General features: G+C 36.5%; 3 protein-coding genes across 4 annotated transcripts; 2 read left to right on the top strand and 1 right to left on the bottom strand.

Annotated features, from left to right (window-relative positions):
- Positions 1-329: 329 nt before the first annotated feature.
- Positions 330-1187, top strand: LOC131653664 (uncharacterized). Its single transcript, XM_058923920.1, has 2 exons — positions 330-807; positions 898-1187. The coding sequence occupies exons 1-2, from the start codon at positions 330-332 to the stop codon at positions 1185-1187; spliced, it is 768 nt and encodes a 255-aa protein (XP_058779903.1).
- Positions 1188-4438: 3251 nt separating this feature from the next.
- LOC131644159 (uncharacterized) lies at positions 4439-7631 on the top strand. Of its 2 annotated transcripts, none has more exons than XM_058914580.1 (2): positions 4439-4692; positions 5017-7631. In XM_058914580.1, exon 2 carries the CDS (start codon positions 5131-5133, stop codon positions 7408-7410), a length of 2280 nt encoding a protein of 759 aa, XP_058770563.1. In that variant the 5' UTR covers positions 4439-4692; positions 5017-5130; the 3' UTR covers positions 7411-7631. The 2 variants fall into 2 exon arrangements, with proteins under 2 accessions (XP_058770563.1, XP_058770562.1); XM_058914579.1 differs by having other exon boundaries at positions 4439-4699.
- An 859-nt stretch (positions 7632-8490) lies between these two features.
- On the bottom strand, positions 8491-9663 carry LOC131616610 (uncharacterized protein At2g34160-like). Its single transcript, XM_058887978.1, has 5 exons — positions 9505-9663; positions 9295-9343; positions 9096-9158; positions 8933-8997; positions 8491-8838 (listed from the first exon to the last, which is right to left on the bottom strand). The coding sequence occupies exons 1-5, from the start codon at positions 9622-9624 to the stop codon at positions 8737-8739; spliced, it is 399 nt and encodes a 132-aa protein (XP_058743961.1). The 5' UTR covers positions 9625-9663; the 3' UTR covers positions 8491-8736.
- Between the last annotated feature and the right edge of the window lie 922 nt (positions 9664-10585).

Raw genomic sequence — 10585 nt, 5'->3', positions numbered from 1 at the left:
GTCGAGTCAGTTGTGTCGTTTGACAATCGAGTATTGTCAATTTAGTTTCTAACGGTTGTTTTTTGTATGGTGTGAAGTAGAAGATGATTGGAAGGAATGACGCTGCAATTGTTGTTGCCTTGGAAGCGATGACTCAGGCTATGCAAAATCAACCTAACGGGGGTGCGCATGATGAATCCCGTAGTTTGGCGACTTTTAAGAGAGAGAATCCTCCTACCTTCAAGGGCAAGTATGATCCAAATGGAGCATTGACTTGGCTTAAGGAGATAGAAAGGATTTTCCGAGTGATATACTGCACTCCAGCGTAAAAGGTGCGTTATGGTACTCATATGCTGGAGGTCAAAGCTGATGAGTGGTGGCTAGAGACTAGTCAGAGGTTGGAAGCTACAGGTGAGGTTATCACCTGGGCTGTTTTCAGTAGGGATTTTATCAGGAAGTACTACCCTGAGTATGTCCGTGGGAAGAAGGAGATTGAATTTCTCGAGCTGAAGCAAGGAAATTTGCCAGTTATAGATTATGCTGCAAAGTTCGTGGAATTGGAAAAGTTCTATCCTCACTATAACGGGGCAACCGCTGAGTTTTTGAAGTGCATCAAATTTGAGAACGGGTTGCGTCCAAATATCCAGAAGGCAATTGGATACCAAAAGATTCGCAACTTTCCGGATTTGATAGATAACTGTAGAATTTATGAACAGGACAATAATGCTCATTATATGATCCTTAATGAGAAGCGAGGTAAGCACCAACAAAACCGTGGGAAGCCGTATGATGCTCCAGCTGGTAAGGGTAAACAAAAACTTGCTGATGGTTAGAGAACTAGTGGGGGAGATGCTCCTGCTGGTGTTGTGTGTTTAAAATGTGGGAAACCTGGTCATAAGAGTAATGCATGTACTACAGAGGTAAAAAGGTTTTTCTGTTGTGGTAAAATCGGGCACACAATAGCGGGTTGCAAGCATAAGGAGGCAATTTTCTTCAACTGCGGTGAAGAAGGACATATTTGTAGTCAATTTCAGAAACTGAAGAAGACACAATCTGGTGGTAAAGTGTTTGCTTTGGCAGGAACTCAGACAACTAATGAAGACAAATTGATCAGAGGCACATGTTTCATTAATAGTACTCATTTAATTACTATTATTGATATTGGTTCTAGTCATTGTTTTATTATTGTTGATTGTGTGGATAAGTAGGGTCTTGTGTTGTCTTTTATGAACGAAGATATGGTCGTCGATATTCTAGCTAAGGAATCAGTGACTACTTCTCTAGTGTGTGTGAAGTGTCCCTTGTCAATCTTCGACAGAGAATTTGCTGTTGATTTGATTTGTTTGCCATTAAGTGGAATGGATGTGATCTTAGGTATGAACTGGTTAGAATATAACCATGTTCATATTAATTGCTATAACAAGTCTGTGCGGTTTTCTACTCCTAATGAGGAAGAGGAAACTGATTTGTTGTCTGCTAGACAATTGCGGAAGTTGATGCAAGATGAAGCTCATGTATTTTCGTTGATGGCATCGTTATCTATTAAGAATCCGGCTACAATTGATGAGTTGCAGGTGGTACGAGAATTTCCTGAGCTTTTCCCTATGAGATTCCTGATGTACCACCGGAAAGAGAAGTTGAATAAGCTATTGATCTTGTCCATGCTACCAGACCTATTTCCTTGGCACCATACATGATGCCAACATTCGAGTTGGAAGAATTGAAGAAGCAACTAGAGGAGTTACTTGAATAGATGAACTGATGGATCAATTGGTGAATGCACACCTGTTTAACAAGATTGACTTAAGATCGTGTTATTACCATATTAGAGTGAAATATGAGGATATTTAGAAAATAACTTTCAGAACTCGCTTTGGATATTATGAATATTCGGTGATGCCTCTCGGTGTTACTGACGCGCTGGGAGTATTTATGGAATATATGAATCGCATCTTCCATACGTATTTAGATCGGTTTGTAGTGGTGTTCATAGATGATATTTTGATTTACTCTAAGTCGGAAGAAGATCATGCTGAACATTTGAGAGTTGTATTACAAGTTTTGAAAGAAGCGAAGTTGTATGCGAAGCTGTCCAAATGTGAGTTTTGGTTGGAGAAGGTTAGTTTTCTCGGTCATGTTATTTCAGGTGATGGTATTGCTATAGATCCATCCAAGATAGATGTAGTGTTACAATGAGAGTCTCCAAAGACGATTACAGAGATTAGAAGTTTTTTGGGTTTGCCTGGTTAATACAGGAGATTTATTGAAGGCTTTTCTAAGTTAGCACTTCCGTTAACGCAGCTGACTTGTAAAGGTAAAGCATTTGTGTGGGATGTTTAGTGTGAAGAAAGTTTCACCGAATTGAAGAAGAGATTGACGATGACTTCGATTTTGATATTGCCTAATCCCGAAGAATCTTTTGTGTTGTATTATGATGCTTCTAAATTGGGCTTAGGTGGTGTCCTTATGCAGAATGATAAAGTAGTAGCTTAGGCGTCAAGGCAGTTGAGAATTCATGAAAGGAATTATCCTACGCATGATTTGGAGCTAGCCGCAGTGGTATTCGTGTTGAAAATTTGGAGACATTATCTTTTTGGTTCTAGATTTGAAGTATTCAACGATCATAAGAGTTTGAAGTATTTGTTTGACCAAAAGGAATTGAATATGAGGCAACGCAGGTGGCTAGAATTGTTAAAAGACTATGACATTGGCTTGAATTATCATCCGGGTAAAGCTAATGTTGTAGTCGATGCTTTGAGTCAGAAGGTGTTGCATATGTCAATGATGAGGGTTAAGAAATTGGAATTAACTGAGCGACTTGAGTTTGGTTTGTGAGAGGATAACGCAGAGTGTTATGTTGGGAATTTTGAAGATTAATAGTGATTTCTTAACTAGAATCAAAGAATCTTCGAAGTTGGATGTGAAGTTAGTAGATATGATGGTTTGAGGTAATCAATTAGAAGATGGTGATTTTAAATTGGATGCACAAGATGTACTGAGATTTTACGGTAGAATTTGTATTCCAGATGATGACGAGATGAAGAAGATGATTCTTGAGGAAGGTCATCGAAGCAGTTTAAGTATTCATCATGGGGCTACTAAAATGTATCAAGATTTGAAGAAGTTATTTTTGTGGCCTGGGTTGAAGCGTGATGTATGTAGCACAATTTGTATATGCGTGTTTGACTTGTCAGAACTTGAAAGTTGAACATTAGAGACCTGCAGGATTGATGCAACCGTTAGATGTTCCAGAATGGAAATGAAATATCATATCAATGGACTTTGTGACGGGGCTGCCTAGTACTCTTAGAGGTTATGATGCAATTTGGGTGATTGTTGATCGATTGACAAAATTGGCTCATTTTGTTCTGATTAATATAATTTTTTTGGTACCGAAGTTGGCGAAGATTTATATTCGTACGATTGTGAAGCTTCATGGTGTTCCGTCAAGTATTGCGTCAGATAGAGATCCGAGGTTTACTTCTGAATTTTAGAAAAGTTTGTAGGATGCGTTGGGTTCTAAGCTGAAATTGAGTACAGCGTATCATCCACAAACAGATGGTCAGACGGAGAGGACTATTCATTCATTGGAGGATTTGTTGAGAGCTTGTGTTCTTGAATAAGGAGGTTCGTGGGATACTTACCTTTCACTGATAGAGTTCACTTATAATAACAATTTTCATTCTAGTATTGCACTAACCAAGCCTCAAGGGCAACTGTTTTGGACTGACCAAGTCCCATTTGGCCAAGGCTCAATCCATCTCAAATCCACTCCACTCGATCCAAAGTATAAAATCAGTTCACTCGCTAAGAGTAAAGTACAATTTATGATCTCCACATTTTTATTATATTCATCTTAAATCTTGAACTGACTTAAGCGTTGAAGTGAAAATCATACAGATCCATCCCGCGTCATCGTAAAGGAGATCAGGACCACCGTTCAAAATCATCAGTTTTCTGACTGCATCCATTTTTCGCACTCGTGCAAAACAATATCCAAAATAAACATTACAATATAAAAATTTGTTTAATTAAAATTATTCGAATCACAAAAAACTTTCTTCATTTAAATAATATAAAATATCAATATTTTCTATATTTTATTTTTTATCATTGAATTTGGTCTTACTTAAATATAGAATATAATAATATTATATATATTATCTACTTTATTATTGACCCACATCAAACAAAATCCATAATAAAATTTATAATTTCCATTTTCTAATATACCTTTATACAACTATATTAGGTTATTAGCATATTTTTCTTCTTTTTTTTCTTTTTCTTTTTGTATAGTCAAAAGCATAAAAAAACATATCAATAATACACAATGGGCTATATAAATGGTTATGAATAAACAATGGGCCTCACAGTCTCAATCTCCACAAAAAAAACACATATCAGGGGCAAAATCGTAAATGAAATCCTCGAAACCGATAAAAGAAGAGGATCGATTTGTTTGACCTAAATACCCTCTTTTTGTGGATAGCCTGAGCACTGGATTTCCCTTCTCAACCCTCGCAACCTCATACCCTTTTCCTCTCTTCTCCTTACCCTTCTCCGATTTTCGACACTTCCCCGCCAATTTTCCATCAACCTCTTTTCAAACACTCCTTCTTCACCATCAATCCACACAAACCCTTTTTTCGGTTCGTTCTTCGATTTGCGTCTCAATGCTCTCATCCTAAGACCATGATCCGATACTCTTTGGTATAAGGTGAACCCTCTCGATTTTAATTTTATTTATTCTGTTTTTTTTATTATGAATTCTCATGGGTTTTACTAAAGTTTTTATTTTTATTTTTATTTATTCAATTCAATTATGTTTAATGGATGTTTTTGATTTTTATGTTTTAATGTAAGTTACTATAGTCCTTGAGTAAACTATGTCTTAAGTTAATTTTACTTTTTATTATTGTTAAGGTGATTTTAGTTTCTCATGTCTGTTACATGTTGTTTGCAATTAACTACTCATGATCTTTGTTCCTGTAATTTGAATTTGTTTCTGGGATGTTTTTTTTTCCTTTCTTGTAGGTTTCTGCCGGTAACATTCATGAGTTGGACAGAAGGTTGATGTGGTTTCTTTGGCTCATTTTTTATTACCTGTGGGATTTTTGTTGTTAAAGTAGAGATTTATTTGTATCTTCAATGGCTAATCACGATTTGATACTCGGGCAAAATCACAATTTGGAGCTTGGTCATGACCATCATCAATCGATGCTTGGTCATAATCATGATTTGGGGATGAATGAGAACCATGGATTGGAACTAGGGTCGCCAACGCACGAGCATCAATTGGATATGGGTCAGACTCATGAGCATGAACTGGATTTGGGACATGACCATGAGCTGGACTTGGGACATGACCATGATCTGGGGATAGAACAAAATCATGATCAAGAAGGGGATGATGGTCAGGCTTATGAGCATGAGCTGGGTATGGATCGGAAACCCGGGCATGATAACCATGAGTCGCCCCTTCCTGGACAAAACCACGAGCTGGACTTGCCAGAGAATAATAATCTAACTGTTTTTGAACATCAAGGGTTTGATGATAACATGGACCTGACTGTGATTCAACACCCAGAGATGGGCACTGATTCTGAGAATGATATGAGTATTCAACAGTCACAGTTTATGCTTTCTTCTGAACCCCATGTAATTCAGGCTCGCACGGTTGCTATAAGTCCAACTTATGAATTGTCAGTGGGCCAAGAATTTCCTGATGTCAAGAGTTGTCGAAGGGCATTGAGGGATACAGCAATCGCTCTGCACTTTGAGATGCAGACTATTAAATCTGATAAAACTCGGTTTACTGCCAAGTGTGCTAGTGAAGGATGTCCTTGGCGCATTCATGCCGCAAAGCTCCCAGGGGTTCCAACTTTTACCATCAGGACAATTCATGAGAGTCATACATGTGGAGGAATTTCTCATCTTGGTCATCAGCAAGCTTCAGTTCAATGGGTTGCTAACTCTGTGGAGCAAAGGCTGAAGGAGAACCCCAATTGCAAGCCAAAGGAGATACTGGAAGAGATTCATATGGTCCATGGCATCACCTTATCGTACAAACAAGCATGGAGAGGCAAAGAGCGTATTATGGCTGCAATGCGTGGATCTTTTGAAGAAGGATATCGCTTGCTTCCACAATACTGTGCACAGGTGAAGCGCACAAACCCGGGCAGTATTGCATCTGTTTATGGAAATCCAACTGATAATTGCTTCCAACGTCTATTTATTTCTTTCCAAGCATCTATATATGGCTTTTTGAATGCTTGTCGGCCACTCTTGGGGCTTGATAGAACATATCTGAAGAGCAAGTATCTTGGTACATTACTTTTTGCTACCGGATTTGATGGTGATGGGGCTCTCTTTCCTCTTGCATTTGGTGTTGTTGATGAGGAGAATGATGATAATTGGATGTGGTTTCTGACTGAACTTCATAACCTGCTTGAGATTAATACTGAAAACATGCCAAGGCTTACTATTTTGTCAGATAGACAGCAAGGAATTGTGGATGGCGTTGAGGCAAGGTTTCCCACCGCTTTCCATGGATTTTGCATGCGCCACTTGAGTGACAGCTTCCGTAAGGAATTTAATAACACCTTGCTGTACAATCTTCTATGGGAAGCAGCCAATTGTCTAACTATAATTGAATTTGAAGCTAAAGTTTTGGAAATCGAAGAGGTATCACAAGATGCTGCATATTGGATTCGAAGAATTCCACCTCGTCTGTGGGCGACTGCTTATTTTGAGGGGCACAGGTTCGGTCATTTGACAGCAAACATAGTTGAAGCTTTAAACAGTTGGATATTGGATGCATCTGGGCTCCCAATAATTCAAATGATGGAATGCATTAGAAGGCAGCTAATGACTTGGTTCAATGAGCGCCGAGAAACCAGTATGCAGTGGACATCCATACTCGTTCCTTCAGCGGAGAGAAGTGTTGCAGAGGCTCTAGAACGTGCACGCACTTATCAGGTTCTCCGTGCCAACGAAGCTGAGTTTGAAGTTATATCTCACGAGGGAACTAATATAGTTGATATAAGAAACCGCTGCTGTCTTTGTCGTGGCTGGCAGCTTTATGGCTTGCCCTGTGCACATGCTGTGGCAGCGCTTCTATCCTGCAGGCAGAATGTGCATAGATTCACAGAAAGCTGTTTCACTGTTGCAACTTATCGCAAAACATACTCACAAACCATACATCCAATTCCTGATAAATCGCTTTGGAAGGAATTGTCTGAAGGAGATGCTAATGTTAGTCAAGCTCTTGAAGTTACAATCAACCCACCTAAATCACTCAGACCACCTGGACGACCGAGAAAGAAGAGAGTTCGTGCAGAAGATCGCGGGCGTGTTAAGCGAGTGGTGCATTGTAGTCGTTGCAATCAAACAGGTCACTTTAGAACAACATGTGCTGCTCCCATCTAGATATGTTATGTTTTCTCTCTGCCAAAGGCTTCATGAGTTCATGTCCTCTTTATTACTATTTATTTTTAGGCTCTATAGGTTCATAGCTTAGAATTGCAAGTAAATGATTTATGTTATTTATTTGACGTTAATGTGAATTAATTTTTAGCAGATTTTTCCCATTTTATAGATATACTCCAATGAGCTTTGTTCAATGATACACATATTTAGTACTGGAATTATTTTGTTTCTCAAGTCAATAGTATGTTTCTTTCTTTAAGGATGTTGGAACCTTAAAACGATGAGGGAAAACCTACTTATTACAAATTAAATGTTCCTCTCAAGTAGAATGCATAAGATGTCGCAGAATCAAATCCGTGGATATGTCGCAGAATCACATCCATGTCACTGTAATTGAATGTCTTGTCATAGCTACCAATTAAGTTGTCTTGATGTGAAGCTTTTGATATTATTTTTTACCGTCATCAAATTAGTGTTTAAAATAATGACATGAAATTCAAAAATTGTGCTTTTGATTTCATTTTTTCTGTCACCAAATTTGTGTTTAAAATGGTATTTTGTAAAACCAAACAGATAACATTAGATAATTGTTAGTGGAATTCATATGATTTGAAACAAAAATGTGTTTGGATATTAACACCCTTTATTAAAGGTGAATAAGTGGGATGAAGTAGGTTCAAATTTGCGTTTCTGCAATCGGATGTCTCTACACAACTATTAATTCAAATTTGCGTTTCTGCAATCGGATCGGATGTCTCTGCACAACTATTAATTGAGTTGTAAATTTGTGTTTCTGCAATCGGATCGGATGTCTCTGCACAACTATTAATTGAGTTCTTTTAGTGGAATGCTTTTGATATTATTTTTTACCGTCATCAAATTAGTGTTTAAAATAATGACATGAACTCCAAAAATTATGCTTTTGATTGTAAAACCAAATTGATAACATGAAATAGTTAGTGTCATCTATAGAACTAATATGATTTGAAACAAAAATGTGTTTGGATATATTAAAACCTGTTTCTTAATTGGAATTCTATGTATACAAACTAGAAAGAAAGAGGTAAAAGAAAACATAAATGACGAGCTTATGATTCATCAGTCATTGTATATATGTTGTATAAAGAAATACAATCTAAAGTTATAATGGAAATATGTGTCCTACAACATTGATCCACTCGTGTGGCATTGTGAAACTCCACGACCCTTTGTCTACTCCCCTATTTACTTACGTCCATGAATGCAAACATTACAACAAAGAAAAAACAAAACAGAATATATTAACTACAATAATCCCACATTGATGCTGCTGCTATATGAAGTTTGTCATTTCTTGTCATCCTCAGTAGCTGCTTCTGAGTTATTGTTGGCAGCAGAATGAGCCATCAGATTGTCAAACTTCTCAGACTTGCCCAACACAATTTCAATCTACAAAATTCCAACAAAAACTTAGGTTTAAGATCGCGTTTGAACGAGAATAACTGAAAATTCAAACGCGTTCGTTTCATCGGGGTCATCTTACCTTTGCCTTCTGGACGAGCCGGCCTTTGTTCTCATCCTTCATGCCAACTGTAGATGTCAATACTTCTGTTTCATCCCAACATTCATTCATTGGTTAGAATTGCTACAATCATCATATCATAGGATGAATGGCAAAAACAATAGCAAACAAGAAGAAACCTTACTTTTCTCAGTGGCGAGTCCATTGTTCTTCAAAATCTCCGCGATCGTTACAACTGTAGCTATAGCTGTGCCAATTCATGTCAACATTTTTGTAAAATGTATTATATATATCAGTTAACATGAAAATAAGAAAAATGTGGTGAATTTTGTCCAAATCAAAAGAGAAAAATAGGGAAAATTTAGGTTGAGAAAAAGAAATACCCATTCCAAGAGCAGAAAGCTCAACTTCATTGTGCTGCTGAATGTATCTCTGCATCAAAGGAGAAGTTATTTCAACATTATATAATGTTTTCAAATCAAAACCAACAATTTTAAAATCTGAATCGTTCAATCTTAATTCAATGATCGCGGATGCATTGACGTAAATATAGAATATCCGACTGCAACGGATTTTGATCCGACATTACATACCTTGGCGAGATTGACGTAAAAGAAAAGTGGTTTCTTAGTATTGGAAACCTGAATTCTGTTTTTCTTATTGGATTCATTTGGAGTTGCGGTTGCAGTTACAGGCGCAGCTACGGTCGTCATTGTAATGTTATCCTCTCTGTAACTGTAACGGTAAAGTAGTTTAATGGATTAGTTCCTTGTTTATATAAAGCATGACTCTTGGAACAAGCACCAATGAAATGTTGACACGTGGTGGCTTGTGAGGGGTTATAGATTATAGACATTGTTAAGGTTCATTAAAGTGTAAAATTAGTTTGTTAGGTAGTTAAGGTTGAATTGAAGATTGCATGGTCGTTATTTTTTTGAGTGGATTGCCGGAAATGTCCTTTGCTTTTCATTGGACCTATTCTTCTGCTCTTTTCAACGGAGAGCCCATCATCTTTTGAGATTGTAAACAACACAAACTTGAAACCATTTAAGGCAATGTGAGATATTGTATATTTAAGATTAAATAACAACCACAACATGGAATAAATCAAAGGTTTTTGTTTCATTAAGTTAAATTAGCTATATGGATTAAATAAAGCGATAATGTTTTGTTATGAATTATATTTATAGATTAGTGATTTAAGGTTAAATTAAATATTTTGTTAAAATGAAAGTTGATTCAATTCAATTGATGATGTATTTGATTATGTTATGAAAAATGTGAGTTCAACTCTCTTGTTAGAACTTTATTTGATAGACAATTTGAAAATATTTTTGTTGCATTTTGTAAATCTTGAGTCATGCATCCATGTTGGGGAGGCTCAGCTGCCCAAATAATATAAACTTTTTAATATGACGAAAATAAAAAAAATGGTTTTTTTCTAAATTGTTAATTTATAAATATATCAATTTGTTTACATTAATACATAAATATAAATAAATGACACCAACAAAGATTAAATTTAAATTATCGTTTATCAGTTTAAGCTCATTTAACGTAACTAATATGTTGTCTTACCCCATTAGTATTTAATATTTTAAGTTTTTCTTTTATTTCACTTTTATCATTTATATTTTTTAATTATATTTTGATATCTTAATGCATAAATATTAT

The sequence above is a fragment of the Vicia villosa genome, linkage group LG1 (genome assembly GCF_029867415.1).
Source record: "Vicia villosa cultivar HV-30 ecotype Madison, WI linkage group LG1, Vvil1.0, whole genome shotgun sequence".
Taxonomy (NCBI): Eukaryota; Viridiplantae; Streptophyta; class Magnoliopsida; order Fabales; family Fabaceae; genus Vicia; species Vicia villosa.
This window is presented reverse-complemented; position numbering and strand designations above follow the sequence as displayed.

Excerpts from the sequence above, each read along its gene's own strand:
- LOC131653664 (XM_058923920.1), top strand. The coding sequence starts at position 330 with ATGCTGGAGGTCAAAGCTGATGAGTGGTGGCTAGAGACTAGTCAGAGG. Across the intron at positions 808-897 it reads TAAACAAAAACTTGCTGATG|AGGTAAAAAGGTTTTTCTGT; the intron begins GTTAGAGAACTA and ends CATGTACTACAG.
- LOC131644159 (XM_058914580.1), top strand. The coding sequence starts at position 5,131 with ATGGCTAATCACGATTTGATACTCGGGCAAAATCACAATTTGGAGCTT.
- LOC131616610 (XM_058887978.1), bottom strand. The coding sequence starts at position 9,624 with ATGACGACCGTAGCTGCGCCTGTAACTGCAACCGCAACTCCAAATGAA. Across the intron at positions 9,159-9,294 it reads GCTTTCTGCTCTTGGAATGG|CTATAGCTACAGTTGTAACG; the intron begins GTATTTCTTTTT and ends GAATTGGCACAG. Across the intron at positions 8,998-9,095 it reads TGGACTCGCCACTGAGAAAA|AAGTATTGACATCTACAGTT; the intron begins GTAAGGTTTCTT and ends GGGATGAAACAG.